At 40.3% G+C, this 24694-nt stretch overlaps 1 protein-coding gene and 1 long non-coding RNA gene across 2 annotated transcripts; both read left to right on the top strand.

Moving 5' to 3' along the window:
* The first annotated feature begins 430 nt into the window (after nt 1-430).
* LOC146983318 (interferon-induced very large GTPase 1-like) lies at nt 431-19133 on the top strand. The gene is made up of 11 exons (XM_085784824.1): nt 431-458; nt 1532-1630; nt 1731-1777; nt 2255-2360; nt 2603-3190; nt 3333-3367; nt 3461-3575; nt 3812-3891; nt 13825-13942; nt 14036-14073; nt 14164-19133. Exons 2-11 carry the CDS (start codon nt 1540-1542, stop codon nt 19000-19002), a joined length of 6057 nt encoding a protein of 2018 aa, XP_085640950.1. The 5' UTR covers nt 431-458; nt 1532-1539; the 3' UTR covers nt 19003-19133.
* A 4157-nt stretch (nt 19134-23290) lies between these two features.
* Nucleotides 23291-24664, top strand: LOC146983317 (uncharacterized). The gene is made up of 3 exons (XR_015036358.1): nt 23291-23403; nt 24315-24442; nt 24536-24664. It is a non-coding gene; the product is annotated as an uncharacterized LOC146983317 (long non-coding RNA).
* The last annotated feature ends 30 nt before the right edge of the window (nt 24665-24694 follow it).

Below are 24694 nucleotides of genomic sequence, written 5' to 3'. Positions count from 1 at the left end.
AATATATTCTCACAATACTCCTTAATTTCTGTGGGAAATGATCACAAGTGAAGACTAACTACTTAACAAGATTTTACGATTGTACAAACAAAGATTGTAAAAGTTATTTCTAAGTGGTTTTCATGGTAATTTACCAAATTAAGTGTCAAAGTCAAAGTGCCTTCACTGTATGACTGCTTTATAAGATGGATGAAGCAGGATTTGATGAAGCAATATTTGTGACTTTCCCCTGGTGTCACATGGTTTGCAGGAAATCAAAACAGCAACAGTTTAACTTTCACTTTCTCTGACCTTAAGGCCTCTCATCACATCTGATTTATTTACAGCAGGTGTGAGGGATTTCTGACGCGCTATGTCACGTACTGATCAGTATATATAGGACAGAAACAACAGCTAGGATTCGAAATGAGACGGATTCATCCACACAGACGACAGAGCTGAGAAAACACAAAACAAAGGTCAGTTTGTTCAACATTTCTTCAATGTGTTGTGTGTAAATAATACACAGCGTATTAAGAAAGGAGTGAAGGTACTGTACAGTCTTATAGCAGAGATTGACTGTTTAAACAAAAGCTTTCATACTGTGATATTTCTTTCCATCTTTTAACTGCTGCTTTGCAGAGGTTTGAATGTGCACACTTGATGTGTGTTTATTTTTTTTCTCACCTTCACATTTGATGTTTTTTTTCCCAAGTTTGAAATAAACTGAAATCAAATCTTTGTTTTAAATATTTAATTCTCTTTTAAATCATGGATAATATAATAATAATATATATAATAATATAATATGAGAAGAAACAAAGGTGAAAATTAGTGTTTTGATGTGATGATGCATGTTTTGTTTGGGTGACAGAATGTTTTCTACTTTCATTTTCGATTTCGTTAAACGACAGTTTGCTTACAATTATAGTGGTTTAGTTTTCACATGGAGGGGGTAAGACGCTGGACGGATTAATAAAAACAAAAGACAACAAGGAATTTTAAGTAAAATGAAATTAGTTGTGAACAGAGGAAAGACAGATTAGGTTTGAGGTTTAAGGTCTTTTTAGATGAAACTTCCTGTGCAGCCTGCTGGTGATGAGGATGGGACATGTTGATGAAAGTGAAAGTTTAGATTAGTCGGACGCATTGTTTGAAATTGAAAGATGCTGAACTGTGTGTGTGTGTGTGTGTGTGTGTGTGTGTACTGTATATATATAAAGTAACCTTTGACCTTTGCTATACATATGCAGGTGCAGGTGAGACAGTCCACCTAAGATTCGTTTCCATTCACCATTTTAATCATGTTTGTGTATTTTGAATTTTTTTGGCAAAATACACAAAAATCAATTCTCACTTGTATATGATATGTATTTATTATACACATCTTATCATATATAAAAACCATATTGTATCTTATAATATTATATAGGCTATTATGTTTGTGTTTTGAAAGCATCTTCAATATTTGAAACATTCCACCTGAGGTTAAACCTTCATATTAAATCAGAATCAAATATCTAATTTGTCTGAATGGCTTTTACTTGATCAGGTGATGAGATGGAGGAGGAGACACATGATGACACAAGAGGGAGAGGAAGAAGAGAGTCTGAAATCAAACCTTTGACATCATCTGTGAAAGATGACAAAGGTAATATGAAAAATTTGAAAAGAAGAAAAGAAAAGAAGTGTGACTGTGATAGTGATTGTTGGATTTTTAAGGTGACCCTCTTCCATTTTCTTTTTTACAGAAGACATGACGGGAGGAGGGCTGGAGATCAGTGCAGCTAAAACCACGGTAAAATAGAAGAATAACATCAAACAGCTGTATGTTTCGTGTCAACAAGTGATTCCTTCTCTAAATTTACAAATATAAAAATAGTTATATCTTCCGACAGCAATCACTTATATAGAGTGTTTGGTCTGAAACACGGGTCTGTCAGTCACTCTGCTCTGCTGTAAGCCGAGGAGAAAACTTCCCTTGTATCCTACAACCTTTATCCAATGAGGAGAGAGAACGGCATAAAGGGGCGGTCCTCTCTGTGTGTGCAGCCAAGGGATGCTGCTTTAATCTGACAACACTTTAACATGTTAGTTTCATGTCTGAATGAGCACCTGGTTCAGTCACAATGGTAGTCTCACTGGGCCGGAGCTGGTACCATTTCAAGGACTGAATATGGATTCTGGCTGGCTCAGTTGTGTGTTGTTGCGCTTCAACTTTGACCTTGATTCCCTTTGAAAAACATAATAGTCTCAGTATCAATTATATTTTCAGTCTAAATCAGTGACTGAACCTGGTCAAGCTGAAGATCCAGAGCAGAACGATCCAACCACAGGAGAGTCTGACATCAAGTCTGCAGCATCTGCAACCAATGAGAAAGGTAACATTTACATGAACATCTGACTGAAGAAATCATACACTCAATACATTTCATTTCAATTTCAGTTCATCAAAATTCATAATGTAATCACTAATTTGGAGACTTGGATCCTTTAGCAGGAGAAACAGGAGGAAGCTTTTTTATTTTACATTTAAATTAATTTTCAAGAAAATTATAAAAGTGTGAAAAAAATGTTTCACTATTATCTCTGATATAACATTGAGATGTTCTTTGTGTTTCAGTGATGCCCAGTCTCACACTTGTGTTATTTGGTGACACGAATTCTATTGAGGTCGGATCAAATAACATGTTACTTGACCACGATGAGCAAACACATGAGGAGCAGTTTTCATCCAGTCTGTATGATCTGTGTGGTCGACACATCTCCATCATCAACATGCTTGGTCAACAAGACACTGACAAACTCCCTTTATATCAGGGAATTCATGCCTTTCTCCTGCTATTACCAAATGATCAGCTCAGCAGCCAATACAGTTCAGGAGTTCAGTGGTTAGAGAAAACGTTTGGCAAAGAATCACTTGATTATTTAATGACAGTTGTGACCCATGAGTCAGATGACACTGCACTGACAGACCTGAATGACTTCAGAGGTTTTGATGAAAAAAGATTCCACACATGTAAAAAAACTATGAAAGACGTAAATGAAGTAATAGCACTGATGGAAAAAATATATGTGATGGTCTGTGAAAATGATCCACACAGTGGACTGACATGTGGAGAGAAAAAAGAGCATGAAGAAAAGATGGAGCTCAAAACCCATGAAAAAGAAAAAAAGAGTGATTCTACAGTGATTCATCCAAACCAAATAGGTGAGATTTAGAAACTTCTGATGACATTTTACCAATATCAAAATATATCATAACATTTAGAGAGGAATTATATTTACACAGGAAATAAACATTTACCAATATTGATCTTGTACAATCTTGTTGTTTTTACATTGTGCTGCAGCTAAAGAGAAGGAGCTGAACAAAAATAAGATAAAGGTTAGAAGTTTGTTTCAATCTTCACATTCTTCATCTCCACAGTTGTAGTGAACAAGGTCTTATTAAATCTCTATAAATATCTTGTTTTCTTAGAGTGAGCCAGTAAATGAACCTGGTGATGAACAGTCAGAGGAGCAGGATGACAGCACAACAGCAGGAGGAGAACTTAAAGTTGTGTCTGAAAAATCATCTGCAGCCAGTGAGAAAGGTGATGTTTTAATTTTTTTTATTATACAGTAACAGACTATTTTGTTAAAATCAATTTAAATTCTGTCATAAACAGCACTCTACTATAGTAATATCGTCTTTTTCCCCAAAGGACAGTGCTGTTTTGATGGGAAGATAAACCTCAATATATTTTATATGAAACAAATTTAAACAGATATTGAATTGTTTTAGTGGGTGAAATCCAAAACCTTTTTTTTCTTCTGACTTCATACACAGAAACACACAGCTCTGCTAACCTGCCAGTGGTCCAGGCCAGCTCCGCTAACCAGGAGTGTGCTGCTCAGAATACAGAACAGGTAATGTAGCGACTATGACTGACTAACTCACACAACCACTCGTCAACAAACCCAACTGGGGGGTTTGTACTGTACACTGGACATTGATGAGGGATCTTTGATCGGTGACTAGTGATGGACAAAGTAATACTCATTATCTCAGATGCTCCAACCAGGTGAATTTAAAGCAGAAGTAAGCGATCCGGTCGTTTTGGCTAACTTCCTGTCAGCAGATGGAGTTAGCAGTCCCCGCCCTCGTCCCTACGTCACCACATTCACGCGCATCCCTTGGCTGCACACACAGAGAGGACCGCCCCTTTATGCCGTTCTCTCTCCTCATTGGATAAAGGTTGTAGGATAAAAGGAAAGTTTTCTCCTCGGCTTACAGCAGAGCAGAGTGACTGACAGACCCGTGTTTCAGACCAAACACTCTATATAAGTGATTGCTGCTGGAAGATATAACTATTTAAAGCAGAAGTAAGTGGTCCGGTCGTTTTCGCTAATGCTGCGTTCCAGGCAGGCTTTTGAAATCGTAAATTACAGCTTCAAGTCACAACTTACGACTTTGTAGCGTTCCAGGCAACCCACTCGTGTTTTTCCGACCTGTTTTACCGGTGAAAGTCACTATAACGGCCACTCGTAACTTCCGACCGGTGAACTCGTACCAGATCGAACTGGTATGACTTCACGGTCGGAAAAATACGAGTTGCCTTGAACGCACCATAACAGTCCTCGTCCCTACGTCGCCACATTCACGGCGTCCCTTGGCTGCACACACAGCCCTTCATGCCGTTCTCTCTCCTCATTGGATAAAAACTGTAGGATACGATAAATGTTTTCTCCTCGGCTCAGAGCAGAGCAGAGTGACTGACAGACCCGTGTTTCAGACCAAACACTCTATGTAAGTGATTGCTGTTGGAAGATATAACTATTTAAGACTTATATTAACACAAATATATCACTTACTTCTGCTTTAAGACTTATATTAACACAAATATTCCGCTTCTGCTTTAAAGGATAATTACCTTTTTTACAATCTGGACCTTATTTCTAGCATAAAATACGATCATTTACTCACCCAGATAACTTTGGTGTCATTACAAGTCGTTCCGACGAAATACAGTTGTGTTCAAAATAATAGCAGTCCAACATCACTTGCAAGATAAATCACTGATTTTGTTAGAATTACAACTTTTTTTTTTCAACTTTTTCTAGAAGGTTTAGTAAAGGTATAGAAAACCAACAGACCCAACAGGCATGACGTGCATGCTGCTGATTCTGTGAAACTGAATCATTTACTGAAAGGGGCGTGTTCAAAAAAATAGCAATGCCAGGTTCAATTATTGAGGTAATTGATTATGTGAAAAAAAATAGGTGTTAAACAGGTGGCCCTTATTCAAGGATCAAGGCAACTGATGCTGCATATGCTGGCTGTGCATTTGTCCTTGAAAAACAGAGTAAAATGGGTCGTTCAAGACACCGTTAAGAAGAAGAGCATTCTTTGATTAAGAAATTAATAAAAGAGGGGAAAACCTATAAAGAAGTGCAGAATATGATAGGCTGTTCAGCTAAAATGATATCAGGGTTTCCCCCAGAAAACTTGTTAAGCCCGGTGGTAGGGTGGCACCGGCAGCCCATCGGCGGGCCACCGGTGCCCAAGCGTGTTTTTTTGTGACAGGGGCCTGACCCTGACCATTGACTGATGGCAGGGCCCTGTAGGTAACAGATTCATTAATGGAGCAGTAGCATTTAGAAGGTGTGATTCCATAAGGCCTTAAGATCAATGTTAAAAGTTGACTGGAAATTTGAAAATATTATCATAAACATTTGTTATTATAAGACATTTATGTAACATATTTAAACACCTATAGCAGAGTCTTACAGAAAGGCACTCTTGAAATAGCCTACTGTTCAATCAACCACAAAAAATAATAATAATTACAATTATAGCCTAAAAAAATATTTAAATAAATAACATCAACTCTTTGCATTAAAAACTAAAAAACTACTGCCTAGTGTCTCCATTGTTGAAGTGTAGCGTTATTTCTCAGATTTTTTTTTCTTTTCTCCGAGATTTTTTACATCTGGAGTCACGTTACAGAGGCTACACATGACGTACTGTATAATACATCCATGACTGTACCACGCTCTTTTTCCGGTCAGTCGTCATGGGAACGTGACACTCACGGATCTACTGTTTAGACCAGAGAAGACAACGTGTGTGATCACAAACGTTACGAGCTGAAAAATGAAACAATGGATCATTTTCACATCAGGTGAAAGCCCCGCGGCTCACAGGAGTCCGGAGCTCTGACGCTGCAGGGGACGACGTGCTACCAGCTACCAGCTACCAGCTAACAGCCATGCTACAGCAGCTGATTGAGCCTCTGGAGCCGCGGCTCCGCTCACGTTAACGTGGACTCGGTGCGTTCCTCTCGGTCAGCTGGTGAAGCAGCGGGCTGATGAGCAGGATGTCCGTGACGTGTCCCGTTATGCGCGACGAAGTTGTGACGTTGTCAGGTGATGAAAAAGACACCTGATCACGTGTTTATGGAGTATCAAAACTGATTAAAAAAAATTAATAAACGATGCTTAGCCTGGCGGGGGGGCAAGTAAGGCCTGGCGGCCCGCCAGGCTTATAATACACTGGGGGAAACCCTGGATATCAAATGCTCTAAAATGGCAACCAAAGCCAGAAAGGCGAGGAAGAAAAAGAAAAACGACTGTTCGAATGGATCGGAGAATAACCAAAATGGCAAAGGCTCAGCCAATGATCAGCTCCAGGAGGATCAATGAAGATCTAAGATTGCCTGTGAGTACTGTAACAATCAGACAACGTCTATGTGAAGCCAAGCTACCAGCAAGAAGCCCCCGCAAAGTCCCATTGTTAAAAAAAAGACATGTAATGAAGCGGTTACAATTTGCCAAATAACACATTGACTGGCCTAAAAAGAAATGGCGTAATATTTTGTGGACTGATGAGAGTAAGATTGTTCTTTTTGGGTCTAAGGGCCACAGACAGTTTGTCAGACGTCCTGCAAACACTGAATTCAAGCCACAGTACACAGTGAAGACCCCCACCCCCCCACAAGCATGGTGGTGCAAGCATCATGATATGGGGATGTTTCTCGTACTATGGTGTTGGTCCTATTTATCGCATACCAGGGATCATGGATCAGTTTGAGTACATCAGAATACTGGAAGAAGTCATGTTGCCATATGCTGAAGAGGAAATGCCCTTGAAATGGGTGTTTCAACAAGACAATGACCCCAAACACACCAGCAAGCGAGCAAAATCATGGTTCCAGACCAACAGAATTCCTGTAATGGAGTGGCCAGCACAATCCCCGGACCTTAATCCTATTGAAAACTTGTGGGCTGACATAAAAAATGCTGTTCATGAGGCAAAACCAAGAAATGCAGAGGAATTGTGGAATGTAGTACAATTGTCCTGGGCTGCAATACCTGTTGACCGGTGCCAGAAGTTGGTTGACTCCATGCCCCACAGATGTGAAGCAGTTCTCAAAAATCGCGGTTATGCAACTAAATATTAGTTTATGATTCTCAGGAAAGTTGAATCTTCAAGCATTTCTTAGTTTTTACAGTAAATTTTTGAGTTTGTAAAGACAGATGTCAACACTGCTATTTTTTGAACATCATATTTCTTGACTTTCTGTAAAATACACTATATTACCAAAAGTATTCGCTCACCTGCCTTTACTCATTCTATGAACTGAAGTGCCATCCCATTCCTAACTCATAGAATTCAATATGATGTCGCTCCACCTTTTGCAGCTATTACAGCTTCAACTCTTCTGGGAAGACTGTCCACAAGGTTGAGGAGAGTGTTTATAGGAATTTTTGACCATTCTTCCAAAAGCGCATTGGTGAGGTCACACACTGATGTTGGTCGAGAAGGCCTGGCTCTCAGTCTCCGCTCTAATTCATCCCAAAGGTGTTCTATCGGGTTCAGGTCAGGACTCTGTGCAGGCCAGTCAAGTTCATCCACACCAGACTCTGTCATCCACGTCTTTATGGACCTTGCTTTGTGCACTGGTGCACAGTCATGTTGGAAGAGGAAGGGGCCTGCTCCAAACTGTTCCCACAAGGTTGGGAGCATGGAATTGTCCAAAATGTTTTGGTATCCTGAAGCATTCAAAGTTCCTTTCACTGGAACTAAGGGGCCAAGCCCAGCTCCTGAAAAACAACCCCATACCATAATTCCTCCTCCACCAAATTTCACAGTCGGCCAAGTGATTAGGACACCTGATTCTGATCATTTGAATGGGTGAGCGAATACTTTTGGTAATATAGTGTATGATCAAATTCAATTACTTTTTCCAATTTTCATGCTTTGAAATAGAATGTGCAGTGTCCCCAATGCATTTGTGTTCATTAAAATGCAATTTATTTGAAGAATTTCGAGGTTTACTCACCTTTTTAAAAGGGACAATGTACAGTTAAAGCAGAAGTAAGTGGTCCGGTCGTTTTCGCTAATGCTGTGTTCCAGGCAGGCTTTTGAAATCGTAAATTACAGCTTCAAGTCACGACTTACGACTTTGTAGCGTTCCAGGCAACCCACTCGTGTTTTTCCGACCTGTTTTACCGGTGAAAGTCACTATAACGGCCACTCGTAATTTCCGACCGGTGAACTCGTACCAGATCGAACTGGTACGACTTCACAGTCGGAAAAATACGAGTTTCCTTGAACGCACCATAACAGTCCTCGTCCCTACGTCGCCACATTCACGGCGTCCCTTGGCTGCACACACAGCCCTGCATGCCGTTCTCTCTCCTCATTGGATAAAAACTGTAGGATACGATAAATGTTTTCTCCTCGGCTCAGAGCAGAGCAGAGGGACTGAGAGACCCGTGTTTCGGTCCAAACACTCTATGTAAGTGATTGCTGTCGGAAGATATAACTATTTAAGACTTATATTAACACAAATATATCACTTACTTCTGCTTTAAAACATAAATGTTGCCATTTGATGCACTATACCAGATTATAGCTTTAAGCTAATTTGCATCTGTAGTCCCTTGGCAGGTCACAAAAATACAACACAGTAACAAGACAGATTAAACAGTATACAGGGATAAAACACCACAGCAACATGGCTACACACGTCTGCGTGCAACTCCCCCCACCTCCCTCATCCCACCCACGCCCACACCCACACACACAAAAGGAAGTCTAAGGACCAGATTAATGGTTGCAGAGCTGAGCAGCTTTTAACAGATTTTTTAGGTTAGATTTGAAGACTCTGAGAGAGCTACTGCTCCTTACGGCGTCAGGTAAGGTATTCCACTGGTTTGTGGCTCTTACAGAAAAAGCAGATTGCCCCGCTACAGTGCGGCGAAATGGTATGGTACAATCTCGTATGGAGGATATTCTAGTGGATCTGATGGAATTTGACGAGCGAGCGTGGACAAAAACACATAATGGCTGTGGGGCCAAACCATTTAAAATTTTATAGACCATACACAAATTGGCGAATAACCTAAAATTCTCAAAGCTCAATAACTCAAGTTTCTCAAGTATCCTACAATGATGATAACGAATTGGCTTTTTGTCCAGTGTTTTTAAAGTTTGTTTGTATAAAGACTCCAGAGGTCTCAGAGTAGATTCACCAGCCTGCCCCCAGCAGGTGATACAATATGACATGCGGGACAGAATCATGGCGTGCATAAATATCTTGGCTGCATCCAGAGAGAGACAATTTCTGATATGTTTAAAATTAACTAAATTGTATTTTATGGTTTTAACCATTTTTTTGACATGTTTCTTAAAATTTAAATTTGGATCCAGAAACACGCCAAGATATTTAAATTCAGTAACTATATCAATTTGTTCACCTTTAATGAGAATCTCAACATCAGGGATTTGTACCATGGTTTTAGAAAAAAAACATACATTTTGTTTTGTTTACATTTAAACTCAAACATGATTGATCAAGCCAAAGAGTGATTCTCTCCAGTGCAGTTGTTAACTTAGCAGCTGCTAAGTCAGCTGTTTTAGCATGTACATGAACAACAGTGTCATCTGCGTACATCTGCAGATCGACATCAGCACACTGTTCAGCAAGATCATTAATATAAAGACTAAATAATAAAGGACCTAATACCGATCCTTGTGGAACTCCCATAGTACATGTCCTGTAACTGGACTGTGCATCACAGACTTGTGAACACATTTCCTCCTGTTTGATAAATATGACGACATCCAAGCCAGAGCTCTAGGCGAAAAATTAAATTTAGAAAGTTTTGATATTAAGACACTGTGGTTAACTGTATCAAATGCTTTACGCAGGTCTAAAAATACAGCACCAACTACTCCTCCTTTATCGAGCCGTGATTTAATTTGCTCTATTAAATGTAAGGAGGCAGTCTCGGTTGAATGGTTCGCTCTAAAACCAAATTGCATACAATGTAGACCAAAATTGCTGGTGTTAAGAAATGAGGTCAGTTGTTCAATGACAACCTTTTCAGCAATTTTTGAAAATACTGGCAGTATGCTTATAGGTCGATAGTTACTAGCTTCAAGGCGGTCTCCAGTTTTAAAAACAGGTGTGACAATGGCACATTTCCAGTCCTCAGGGAAAAGACTACGTTTAAAAGAGAGATTAATTAGGTGAGTGACAGGACAGGATAAAATATCCTTATGTGACTTAACAAACTTGGTGTCAAAGTGAAAAGCATCTCTAGATTTGGAGCTTTTCAGAGAGCTGATGATTTTTTGTACTTGTGACACATTTGTTTCTACCAGTTCGAAGACCGGGGCTGTTTTATCTAGTGGAGCAACATCCAGTTTTCTTGTTGGAAATTTTTTCCCAAGTTCACATACAGATTCAAGAAAAAAATTATTAAGAGCAGAAGCAACAACACAATTATCTTCAATTAACTCTCCCTGTACTTTTAATATAAGATCTCCTATAGATTTATGGTTCCTCCTTGTGAGATTATCTATATTTTCCCATATCAATTTAATGTTGCCTCTTGCCTCATTTAAAATATTGACATAAAATCGGGATTTAGCTGATCTTAGTTCTTGGATAACTTTGTTCCTCAAACCTTTATAAACCAGCATATCAGTTTCTCTTCTAGTTTTAATTGCCTTCCTCAGTGCAGCATCTCTAGTTTTCATCAGCTTCCATAAATTCTCATTGAACCAAGGTAAATTATTTTTGTTTTTAAATTGTGTCTTGACACTCACACTAAATCTCTCTTTCACTGAATTAATTTTGTTAGTGAAAGTGTTACACCCATAGTTCAGATCATCAGAGGATAATACATCATCCCAATTCAGACTGTTAATTTCACTTGCAAATTCTTCTTGTTTAGCTTTCGGTATGCACTTGCAGATTTTTGTCTTATTTGCTGTGTTCCTAAATCTATTTTTAGACAGTTTTCTAGCACACAGAGTTAAATTATGGTCGGATAGGCCGGTAATTAAATTATAACTTTTCGTTATTCTTTCTGCTCTGTTAGTAAATATCAAGTCAATTTGTGTACTTGAGCATTTTGCAATCCTAGTTGGGCCTTTTACTAGTTGTTCTAAGTGGAATTTTTCGGTAATCATTTTTAGTTTTTTCCTTTTGGATTTATCCTCCCAATTCACATTAAAATCACCCATAAGCAGTAGTTCTTTGTTGTGATTGCACTCATTCAAGACTTCAGCAAGTTGATCATAAAAAGTGTCATCTGCAGAGGGAGGCCTATAGACACCTATAATGTTAAAAGACATTTGTTTAAAAACATTTGTTTTGCTTCCATCCGGTCTGTCTCGTCTAAAACATTGATATCCAGGCACTGTAAATACACTTGAGGGAGTAGACTGTTTCAACCACGTCTCGGTCAGACAAAGAAAGTCCATATTTGAGTCAGACAGAAGATGAATTAGCTGATTGCTTTTTGGAGTAATGCTCCTGATGTTAAATTGTCCGCCGAATAACCCCCTTGGTTTCAGCTTCGGATCCCACAAAACTTTCGCATGATTGACAGTTTGAAAAGTTTTGAATAACCTCTGTCTATTATGAACATAACTGTATATCTGGCCCAATTTGAAAGCTATGATTAACCATAACATAAACAGACCTCTACCAGAACTCTACCAACCTCTGGCCCTAAGGTATATTAGCCCTAACTGAACCAAAACAAAACCAGACTTCTACCAGGAGTAAACTAAATTCAAATAATAATTATATGGCTCATACCTGGGTCACATAGGGAATACATGCGACTCAGTTCTGTTGAATCATTGTGGCCCACATATGATTGACAGAATGAAACTGGTGTTTTTTTCATCAGATCTATGACACACCTTCCATCTGCCCCACATTAAGAAGGGAATGACAGGTCTATTCTGGCACAAAAAAGAAAAAAAGATAATTTTAGTGCAATAGCAGTACTGATTAAGTTGTCCGGTTCTGGGCCGTAAACTATACCCCCGCATGCCGTGGGGGCCCCGCCCCCCCCCCCGTTAAGCCGGGTTTCCACCGAATCAACGGCCTTTTTAAAAAAAATTTTTTTTTACACACCGCAACATATGGTTCACATCATGATAACTTCTGTATTTCGGCCATTCAAGCTTCCACAGTCAATAGTTATCTTCTTTGTTTGATATTTCAAGAGACTTTTGGTTAAGTAACCATGGATAGCTCCTAGGCAGCCGTGGGGTGGCCCCGCACGGTTACGTTACGGCGCTGGTTCGGTTCCATATATATCACTTAAATCACACAAAATCAATATGAGAAATTAACTCATTCAGTGCCAACCATGTAATTTTACGTTTTTTGGTCCCATGCGTTGAGTTTTTTGCTTTTTTTTTAAATTATGAAAATAGACACTTTAACACACCTTTTGTGTAAATTTGGGGACTCTACGACGAGCAGAACTGAAATAGATGACGATCAAAAACTCATGACAGCTCACGATCTGGAAGTTTTTATCATAACTTGGCTTTTGCAAACCGAGCCTAACAGGAAGCTCTCAGCCGACAGTCCCGCCCAGTCTTCATCTCGAGCAACACCGTGTCCTCCCGCGGTAAAATTTGATATGGTAAATGGTCTGTATTTATATAGCGCTTTTACTATACCTGTAACGATACCCAAAGCGCTTTACAGTACATCACATTCACCCATTCACACACACATTCACACACTGATGGCGGTAGCTGCCATGCAAGGCGCTGACCACGACCCATCAGGAGCAAGGTGGGTAAGGTGTCTTGCCCAAGGACACTACGGCAGCAACCGGGACAGAGCGGGATTCGAACCGCCAACCCTCTGATCATAGGACTACCCGCTCTACCACCTGAGCCACTGCCGCCGGTCTCTGGGCCAAAGCAGGCCGGCACCACCGACCCGTACCACAGAAGGACCGCGACCACCGGTGGGGCCGGTGTTCCCGACCTGCTGTGGCCGAGACACCATCACATTCCGCGGCGAGAGGCTGTGACACGGCATGGTGCGTCTGTGTTATTGTTGTTTTGTACACGAGCCCTTTGATCCAGAAATGCAAGTGTCAGAAGAGCGACAGGCACAAACAGAGCACCTTTCATAAAAGACGCTGTATCTCCTTTCTAGAAAAAAAGCAGGGATTTTGGTGAAACCCAGCCATGTTTAGCTTGAGTTTTCTCGGGAACGGAGGCACGTAGAAACAAACGGTTTGTTTCCTTTCAAATGAGCCACAGTATATGTTGGTGGCAATAATATAGAATACGCTGCGGCTCTACAAAAAGCGCCAAAAATGGTCTAAATTGCCGGTACACTTGACTAAACCTTTGGAAAAGAGCGCGGCACTCATTGAGTTAAGAAACACACAAGTTTCCCTTCAAAATTGTTTTTTTTTAATAGGCCTACTTTAAAATTGCCTTCAATGAACTGTACAGGACATGTAAATATGCTTTCTTAGGCTATATGTATTTTATTTTATTTTATTTTTTCATGTTCACAGTGTCATCCAGTGATTGATTCGGGTGTTACTCAAAACTCAAAGAATAAAGATGTCAGCACAACAATGGAGAGAGAATCTGAAATTAAGTCTCGACTACCATCAGCTGCTGAGGAAAAAGGTAACATAAAACTATTAAATTAAAAACTATTTACATTAGGTTTAATAGGTTGAATTAATTGATTCAGCAGTTTGGTTCATTGTTTTCCTGCAGGTATCATACACATGGATGTGAGTGGAGACAAGGATAAAGTAAGAAACTCCCACTTAACAGGGTCTGAGGACTATTACATTTTGTGCTGCTGGGTATTTTATAAATAAATATTTTTTCATTATTTACAGTTATCAGTGAAGACTTCTGAAGAGTTAAACAGGAAAAATCAACATCAAAGACAAACTGACACTCTGGTTAAGAGACTTTACCTTCCAGTCAAACAGAAGTTGTCACCTGCAGATTTTCTTCTGATAGGTCAACCATTGAAACAGGAACATGAAGCATCTGAGGAAGATCTCGCTCATTCTTTTCTTAAGAGGTTGATGATGTTAGACTACAGAGCCAGATATATTCCTGTAAGAGAAGACGGTGCTGAGGTAAACCATTCAATATCTGTTGCAGTGTCTGAAACCCTTGAAGACTGTGACTTTGATTATTTTTTGAACACTAATGTTGAGTGTGATCAATCAAACCAGACTCATGTTCATCCAATGGACGTTCAAATGGCAGTGTTTCACTGCTCAGACAGCTTCCTGAAGCAGAACATGATGACAAAGCTCTCACAGTGTCAGTACGCCTTACCTTTGCTAGTTCCTGACCCAGTCACAATGGATGTTGAGTGTCCTCTGTGGACATTCAGACGGATAAGAAAAACATGGAAGAAAACTGACAAGTCAAACATCATCACCATGAAGAGTTCGCCCATCTGTAAAGCTGAGACATTCATGGTGTCATTTTTCCGCCTGGGTTCACTGTCAGTGTCTAAATCTCAGCTGATCAACACCTTGATCAACGACCGTCACAACACCTTCTTCCACAGAAACTGTCCAGGTAGCACCAAGTCTCGCCATCTGATGGATGGTGTGGCAGAGATTGCCTGGTACTGTCCTGCTGGCAAACCCAATGATGCCTTCACTGACTGCACTGCCTTCTGTAATCTTCATGGTGATGCTCTGTCAATGGAAAAACAACGTGGCATACTGACTGAAAAATCTTCAGTCAATGTTGTTCTTGTGCCAAATCTGGAAAAAGGGGATAAAAGAACAACAGTAATCTCAGCTCTTCATAAGTCTCCAAAGCCTCTCATCTGTCTCATTGCTGACAATGATTCTTGTGCAGTTCAGATAAAAAAAGGTAAATACAAAATGGGTCTAAAAGATAGAAGTCAGTCAGATGTTTCTGAAGCACTTGGAAGGATCATTAGAGAGATCTTGTCTGAACCACATACATCCTTCCAGCTTGAAACCATGGCCGAGGTCTCTGGAATCAGAGTGGATGAAGATGACACAGTCTGTCAAACAGGGAAATCTGCTGCTATGAAGATAGTGGATTTACTTCAGGGGATGAATGTTTCAAACATCAAAGATAAATTCCTCCCTCGTCATGGCCGACTGTGGCATGAGTGGTGCAGAACACACAAAGAACTGTATCACCTCAAAGGAAACATTGAGAAGGAGAAAAGTGAAAAGGAAGAAAAACTGAAGAAAATACGACAACAGCAATGTGATGCGTCCTGCAGTGAACTGGTGAATTTGTTCATTAAAAGTCTCTCAACTTTGCCATCAACAGACAAAGAGTATTTCCTGAAATGGACTCAGATCTTAATGGATGCCTTCTCCACAGACGATCTCACCTCAATTCTCCAAAGATACGATGAGAAGTGGTCTGAGCTCTTGATCCTGAAGAAGAAACATGACAAATCTGACTTGTTAAAAACAAAACAAACTGAGCTTGAAGAAATATCAACAAAACTGCAGTCAGCCAATTTTGGCTTGGAGCACATCTTCAGGGAAATGGGACAGATCTATGAAGCCCATAAATCTCTGCAGAGACGAACACTAAGGAGACAGATTGACTGGTCTAAATTCCCTGAGCTGGCTGCAGAGCTGATGATATCAGGACACCCCATGGAGCTGATGGATGGTGATGCAGCTCATGTGCCTCTAACATGGATCTCTAGTCTTTTAGATGAAGTCATCAAGAAACTGGGCGACCAGAGAGTTTTTGTGTTGTCAGTTTTGGGCGTACAAAGCAGTGGAAAATCAACCATGCTGAATGCCATGTTTGGGTTACAGTTTGCAGTGAGTGCAGGCAGATGCACCAAGGGTGCCTTCATGCAGCTGGTCAAAGTGTCAGAGGAGATGAAGACAGAGTTGAAGTTTGACTATGTTCTGGTGGTGGACACTGAAGGACTGCGTGCTCTTGAATTAGCAGGTAACACCACTCTTCACCACGACAATGAACTGGCGACATTTGTTGTTGGTCTGGGAAACATGACACTGATCAACATCTTTGGAGAGAATCCAGCTGACATGCAGGATGTTCTGCAGATTGTTGTTCAGGCTTTCATGAGGATGAAGAGAGTTAATCTTTCTCCAAGTTGTGTGTTTGTTCACCAGAATGTTACAGATATTTCAGCTGCAGAGAAAAACATGGATGGAAAGAGACGCCTGCAGGAGAAACTGGACCAGATGGCCCAACTAGCTGCCAAAGAGGAGGTTTGTGATGTTGAGTGTTTCAGTGATGTCATTGCATTTGATGTGCAAAAAGATGTGAAATACTTTGCCCAGCTATGGGAGGGAAGTCCACCGATGGCTCCTCCAAATCCAGGTTATAGTGAGAGTGTCCAAGAGCTGAAGAACTTCATCCTCTCTAAAGCTTCACAGTCTGCTGGGTTTACTCTGTCACAGTTCAGAAGCAAAATTCAGGATCTGTGGGAAGCCCTACTGAACGAACACTTTGTCTTCAGTTTCAAGAACACCCTTGAAATTGCAGTGTACAGAAAACTTGAGGTCCAGTACGGGAACTGGACCTGGTCCCTGAGGAGCAACATGTTGACCATTGAAGACCAGCTGTATAACAGAATTGAAAATGGAAAACTGGACAAGGTTGAGCTCAGTGACCTTTCAAAAGAAATGAGCAAAACATATGAAGAAACCACAAAAAATATGACAAAGTACTTTGATGATGACAGAGACAAAGAAATGTTGGTTCAGTGGCGAAGCCAATTTGAAAACAAAATCAAGGAGTTTCATAATGAACTGGTAAGAGGAGTGAAAAGAAAACTGGATGAAGTCATCCAGCAGAAGAAGGCTTGTAAAAAGCTTGATGATCAGAAGACAGAGTTTGAGAACAAGCTGCTACAGAAGAGCAAAGAGCTCGCTCAGCAGTTAAAAGACAAGGCAAAAGATGAAGAGGAACTTAAACAGCAGTTTGACTCTGTTTGGAGTGACTGGGTAGAAGAACTAACTCTCACTCAGCCTAAAATAAAACATATTGAAGACACCGACTTGGAGGAAGATAAGTCAAATATCCTTCATGAGCTTGGATTTGAATGGTCTCTAATAGATGAACGTAGAAGAAGCAGCAGATACAAAAAAATAGCAGAGGTTGGTGGTTACTGTGATTATGTGACTCTCACCAAGTATCTGGAGCATAGTGATGAAAGACAACAACCTGAGGAGAAACATGCCAAAAGGAAACAGGGAAAACTTGAACAGTTGAACAGTTATATCAAAAAAACAGTATTGACTTATTTTCATGCGATTTTACAGCAGGAAGACCAACAGCTGATCAGGTTCCTCATTGATGATGTTGACAAACAGTCACTTGATATAATCAAGAACAAACCTGTAGCTACAAGAGGCTACAGTTCAACTTATTTGCAAGAAGTGGCCAAAAATGTCAAAGAGAAAGTGACAGAATTTGAATCAAAGAAGAAATATGCTCTGAAGAAGGAGTTCACAGTTGATCTCTTACTGTATGTGTGGGACAGAGTGGGACGTTGGCTTTCAGAATCCCACAACAAATTCAAGAAGAAGAATGATGCACACACTCATTTAGAAAGCAAAAGGGATCAACTTTACAACGTTTTCAGAAGCTTCTGTGAAGGAAGCTCTTCTGCTGTCGTACTCGGAGAACTGATCTGTGACAAACTGAAGGTTTCCACTGTTGAGGCTGTCTGTAACAAGACTGCCATTAGTCTTGCTGGAGAGATGCAGAGTAATTTCTCAGCGTTCAATGGGAACAGACTGAACCTGGAGAAACATGTGTTGAAGTCACTGGCAGAGAAAGAGGAATTTGATGATTTCATCACCTACATCCATCAACCAAGGGAATATGTAGAGAGGTTTATCAAAGAGGAGGTAAAGAAATACATCTTCACATCACACAGATACAAAGCGCGAGATATACTGAAGAAAAATGTTGAAGATGTGAAAAAATTTGTGAGTCAGGCTTTATTTACTGCAACAGACCAAGTCAAAACTCAGAGAGGAGACACAGACATGTGGCTGGAGGGAATTTACAGTTTGTTAAAAGATGAGTTGACATTTGATGTCATTTGTCCTGAAAACTTCAGAGACATAAACAATTTTGACTTTCTCAGAGAAGAGATAGAGAAAGGCCTTGAACCCATCATGAAGCAGATGAGCAGCCTCTCATTGGATAAGATGAATGAATTCAGACAGAAGCCTGATCAAATCCTGATTGATCAGCTGTGCAAGTGCTGCTGGGAAAAGTGTCCATTCTGTGCAGCTGTTTGCACCAACACCATGGAAGATCACAGTGGTTCTGACCACAGTGTAATTTTTCATCGACCCCGTGCAGTTGATGGTGGCAAATACAAATACACAGACAAATTTGTTATTGAATTCTGTACAACATTAGTTGCAAGTGACCAACAGTTTTACCTTCGTCATGATTCAGATGAAACTTGTCCCTTTAAACTGTATCGAACTGCTGGACCAAGGTTTGCAAACTGGAGCATTACCCCTGATGAGTCAAAACTGACATTCTGGAAATGGTTTGTGTGTCGATTTGAAAAGAAACTGGAGGAGCACTATGAATTAAAATTCCAGGGTAATGGAGAAATTCCCAGTGAGTGGAGGAAACACAATGATGAAGAAGCAAAAAAAGAAGCAATTGAAAGTCTGGATGAAATGTACAATCTGATCAACCCAGCATAATCCTGAGTCAGACATGAGAACAGAAAAACAGTAGTTCTCTGGCATCTCTTGGCAATTGAATCAATTCATTACACAATGAATGAGGCATAAAAATTAATACGACAATTTTCATATGAAATGAATGCTTCCACAAAATTGGTATTTGTGATTATGATGGTGAAGCTGGACACAATACATTGTTTTTCTACTTTGTGAAGAGAAGAAAAAGAGAATTGGTGAATATGATGCATGTAAGGATGAATATTTCATTCATTCATTCATTCATCTTTTTTTCATAAAAAAAGGATGTTGGATCTTGAATTGTGAGAAGGATGGTGATAAACATGTCACACATGATCAACTTTTGCAACAAAGAATGCAGAGAAGACAGTCTGTGCAACTAATTTCTAAAATCTGGAAATCATGTCAATGTATTGTCCTTTCACTTTAAGTTGAGTCATGTCAACTGACAGTGTTAAGCTGTGTCATGTTGATCTCATTTCTAATAATCTGTTATTGTACTTACATCAGCTATCAGATATCCAGGCTCCAGGCAAAGAATCTAAGTCATGTGAAGAAAACATTTCTTCTCTCAAAGATTTCATCATTAACCTAACTAAAGTGAAGTGCATGAGTGTGTGAGGGCTGTCCCATTGTCAAATTCTCAACTCATTTGAGTGACACACAAATATATGTGTTTATTTTAACCTTTCATGTTATGAGCATAATAAAAATATAAATTGAAAATCTTGTCGTAAGACTTTACATTGTGTAGATGATCCATGATATGCAATAAAATACTCTGAACTGTTTCTATATGATAAGATTTGAAAACCACTTTATCTGCCTTTTTGTCTCAACATCACCAGAAAATCACATGTGGCACTTGGGATTCCTGCCAAATTGTTGCTCCCCACACTGTTCATTTTGGCACTAGTCAATAAAAACTACTAATTTGGCCCATCTCTGGTTTTGTTCTCCTTTTTTGCCCGGGTGTCATTTATTTAATAGCATGTTTCTTCTGCAGTGACCTGTGATTGCTGATTTTAGGTTTTCCTGTTCCGACTGCTCCCCGGACCAAAAATGTAACGTCATCTATGAAATACCGTGCAAATCATCAAAAAGAATGTGAGAAAGAGACAGCAGGGCGATTCGCATGGACACAAAAAGACAAAGTAGAACACCGCAGTGAAGTTAGTTTTAAGTTGGATATTTGACAGACGTTCGCTCCTTCTCAATACATTAAAAATTCATAGAAAATATAAGATGTGTTCAAATGCAATAAAAAGAGGTGTGTGTAAAGGTAAAGGTAAAGGTACTTTATTAGTCACATATACAGCTAGTACAGTGAAATTCTTTCTCTGCATTTAACCCATCCCTGAGGAGCAGTGGGCAGCCGCGGTGCAGCGCCCGGGGACCAACTCCAGATTATGAGCCAGTGCCTTTGGTCAGGGGCACTGACTGGAGGATTAACCTAGCCGACATGTTTTTAGTGGTGGGGGAAACCGGAGCACCCGGAGGAAACCCACGCAGACACGGGGAGAACATGCACACAGAAAGGCCCTGGGCGGCCCGGGATTCGAACCCAGGACCTTCTTGCTGTGAGGCAACAGTGCTAACCACTGTGCCACCGTGCATAGAGCAGGCTTAGCCCTACCATCTTGTGATGATTTTGAGCCAATAGGTCACATGACCTGGGAGTTATTGAGCTCTAATGCTCATATTTACAGTATAAAATATTAAAAATTCATATAAAATATTAAATGTGTTTAAATGAAATGAAAGGTGTGTGTCATAGAGGAGGCTTAGATCTTCTGCCCTGTGTTGATTTTGAGCAAATAGGTCACATGACCTGGGAGTTATTGAGCTCTAACGCTCATATAAAATATCAAATGTGTTCAATAAATACAGCTGTGTGTCATAGAGCACACTTACATCTACCATCCTGTGTTGATTTTGAGCCAACAGGTCACATGACCTGGGAGTTGCTAACATTTACATATAAAAAGTTAATAAAAAATTATAAACAGGTGTTAAATGTAAAAACAAGAGGTGTATCTCAGGCAGCCAGTGGAGTAACATGATGCAACACTATAGGGCTCCAATTATTTTATTGTAACATATGTCCCTTGTTTCTGTTGGCTCAAAATCAACACAGGATGGTAGATGTAAGCGTGCTCTATGACACACAGCTATTGAACACATTTGATATTTTATATGAGCGTTAGAGCTCAATAACTCCCAGGTCATGTGACCTATTTGCTCAAAATCAACACAGGGCAGAAGATCTAAGCCTCCTCTATGACACACACCTGTTTTCATTTCATTTAAACACATTTAATATTTTATATGAATTTTTAATATTTTATACTGTAAATATGAGCATTAGAGCTCAATAACTCCCAGGTCATGTGGCCTGTTGGCTCAAAATCAACACAGGATGGTAGGGCTACGCCTGCTCTATGACACATACCTCTTTTTATTGCATTTGAACACATCTGATATTTTCTATGAATTTTTAATGTATTGAGAAGGAGCGAATGTCTGTCAAATATCCAACTTAAAACTAACTTCACTGAGGTGTTCTACTTTGTCTTTTTGTGTCCGTGTGAATCGCCCTGATGGCGCTTTCTCGCATTCTTTTTGATGTTCTTTTTTCCTTATGTTGAATGGCCTCCCTGTTTCCCTGATGTACGTTTTGTTGCATATTTGCACGGGATTTCATAGATGACATTACATTTTTGGTCGGGGAGCGGTCGGTTCGGCGGACACACGTCACCAGCACGTCAGATGACGCATCTGAGGAAGACTGGAGTCACAGTCGAAACTGTCAAGCAGGTAACATCATTCATGATTTCATTGTCTGAACACAAGAAAAAAATAACTAATATAGCCTATAGGAGAAGACAAAATGAACATAATTAATCTGCCATCAATGTATGATTGGTTTAAGATGGATGAGGCAGGATTTGATGAAGCAATTGATAGCTTTCATGTGACGTCACGGCCCGTATGGAACGCCCCCCTGGCGGTCAAAACAATCCACTTCCCCGCTGTCCGCGGCTTAGGACAAGCACTTCTTTTTACAGTCTATGAGGACAAGGCAGAAAAACACACACTGCTCCCTGCTGCTTCAAAAATACCGGTGTTATGGCCCAACTGGTGTCTGATTTAACTGGTTACCGTACCGAACAACAGCTGTGCTGCACTTCCGTCCGCAGATTTGTCACAAATTCACAAATCAAGCCACAGTTCACATGTTAGTGCAGCGAATATGCTTCTGTGAGTGAACCTGTTCAGGCAATCTACAGTCAGTCAGCGCCACACTACTCTCACTCTGCACAACACTGCACAGTATGACAAAGCCTGTCATGTTAAAGTTACGAACTAATGGAAAACACTCTGAAAATACAATAACAACATCGTCCTCGCCGCGCCGCGGTCGGTCCCGACCCCCGTTACCGTGTCGCTGCCGCCGCGGGCGGTGCTGTTGCCGTGTCCGGTGGCGGGCGGTCCCGCCGGGTTACCATCGCCGCCGCCGCCGCCGGTCCTGCTGCTATCGGACCGCCGTCATCGTTGCCGTCGGTAGCGGTGCGTAGCAAAGCTCCGGGGGGTAAAGGGGGGGCAGCTGGTCACCGTGCAGCCCAGCTAAGGGCTCTGGTTTGTGGGTGAGAGGAGCAGGGAGCCTGGGCTCAGTGGGCTGGAGCTCAGACTGTGGAGCTCAGCGGAGCTGCGGTACCAGGACGGTGTTCCCACACAGGGAAGTTACAGGTACATTTCTACCACTTCAACGAGTTCAGAAACATTATTTTAAGATAAAAAAAACTACAAAATGGGGCTTTTAATCAGACACCAGTTGAGCCATAACACCGGAAATATTGGTTACAAGCGGTGGAGGATGATGGATTCTCCACCAGGTAGGAAATGTAAACATCGCCCAACTCGAGCTTCGGCAGGGAACTGGTCATTTTAAACAGCTGGTATACAGCAGCTGGTGTTGAATATGGGTCACAAGTGCCCAAAACTTCAAAGCTGTTTTTATATCTTTCTTTCTCGGCTGCTGGCAGATGATTTAAGTCATTACTCGGTTGTTTGTCCATAGAAAGTCCATTGCGGGGCCACTTTGGAATGTTGCTTTTGACCGCCAGGTCCCTGGGAGGTGACGTCACTGAAAGCTATCAATAGGCTATTTGTATTTTTTCCTCTGAAGTCACATGATTTCCGGGAAATCAGAACAGCAACAGTTAAGTTTCACTTTCTGGGATCCTCAGGCCTCTCACATCACATCTGATTTGTTAAGAGCAGGAGGGAGGAGTTTGTGCACAGCTGAGCCTGAATCGAATCTGACAATCCCTCTTCAGAAATGATTCATAACAAGGCAGGCACACAAACCACACTGAGCTGAGAACACACAAAACAAAGGTGAGTTTCTACAACATTTCCACAATGTGTTTGTGTAAATACCTAAAAAGAAATCTGTGTATGTAAAAATACAGAAAGCATTTTCTCTTATACAATTTAAAATAGGCTTCAACAAAATTATTAGTGTTCAGTGATCAGACTCTGACACTGACAAAGTTTTTAATTTGATGCAGTGATAGCCTATTTCTTGATAAGTCCTTTAACTGTTTTAACTTGTGTTCATGAGGATTTAGTGTGCAGCTGCTATGCAGAAACATGTCACCATGTCTTCAGATTTGATATTTTACTTTTAGAGGTTTAAACCTGTTTGTTGCTTGACATAATAGTTTAGTTATTACAAGGTGGGACTTGTAAATATCCTGCATGCACCTGAACCCTGAGAGCTGGCCGAGACACTGCTGCCATTTCCATTCACTATCGTTCACCATTTTTGAAAATATGTCATATTTGCTCAGATTTGAAAATATACAGTATTTTTAGAGAAACACACTGAAATTCTGCTCTTGCCATGACTATATTTATATAACTATAAATACAGTTTATATAGTTATAAATATAAATATATTTATATATAAATAGTGTATGTATATATACAGTATACTGTATGTAGCTATATATTATATACTGTAACTATATTTACATCTTTTTTGAACTAGCAAGTCAGCCAATGTTGCTATTCTTTAGGAAAAGTGAAAGGAGGGAAAATAACTGAGAAAGAGAAAGAAGAATGGGAAAACAGCAGAAAAAGAGGCAATTAGCTCCCATCGGACAGTGTTTCTTCACCTGGTGGTCGGCCTCCTTGCACTGCTCTTCACTTTTCACATCTGAATTAATTTCAATGGTGGTGTGCATTTTCTGGTAACTGTTTAATATCACATTTGTCTGAGGAGCCTTGTCTTCTGACTGTAAAGATGAACAGCTGCTGAGATGGAGGAGGAGAACCACGATGACAAAGCAGCAGGGGGAGGAGGAGGAGCAGGAGGAGGAGCTGGAGAGTCTGAAACCAGATCTATCATATCAGCTGTGACAGATGACAAAGGTAATATTGGACAATGTCAACATTCATAAGCTAAGTATTGTTCACAGACCACATATCATTTGATGGTAATTCTGTTGAATTTCTTTTTCTTAGATTTCCTGGCAGAGGAAGATCCAGAGGAAAAATCAGCTAAAACAAAGGTAAAATATTTTTGTTCCGATTAGTCACCATCATAGAACTGTATTTATTCTACCGTAAATGTCCCTGCTAATGATGCTTTTATTCCCACATTTAATCTTTCCCCAAGATTAA

This window comes from Trachurus japonicus, chromosome 8 (assembly GCF_045865225.1).
Source record: "Trachurus japonicus isolate A0001 chromosome 8, Traja_1.0".
In the NCBI taxonomy this organism is placed as follows: Eukaryota; Metazoa; Chordata; class Actinopteri; order Carangiformes; family Carangidae; genus Trachurus; species Trachurus japonicus.
Note: the sequence above shows the minus strand (reverse complement) of the source record. Positions and strands in the feature narration are given on the sequence as shown.

What these genes read in the sequence shown, in the direction of transcription:
- LOC146983318 (XM_085784824.1), top strand. Translation starts at nt 1,540, where the DNA reads ATGGAGGAGGAGACACATGATGACACAAGAGGGAGAGGAAGAAGAGAG. An exon ending in GATTCATCCAAACCAAATAG is followed by an intron (nt 3,191 to 3,332) that starts GTGAGATTTAGA and finishes ATTGTGCTGCAG; the next exon opens with CTAAAGAGAAGGAGCTGAAC. An exon ending in ATCAGCTGCTGAGGAAAAAG is followed by an intron (nt 13,943 to 14,035) that starts GTAACATAAAAC and finishes GTTTTCCTGCAG; the next exon opens with GTATCATACACATGGATGTG.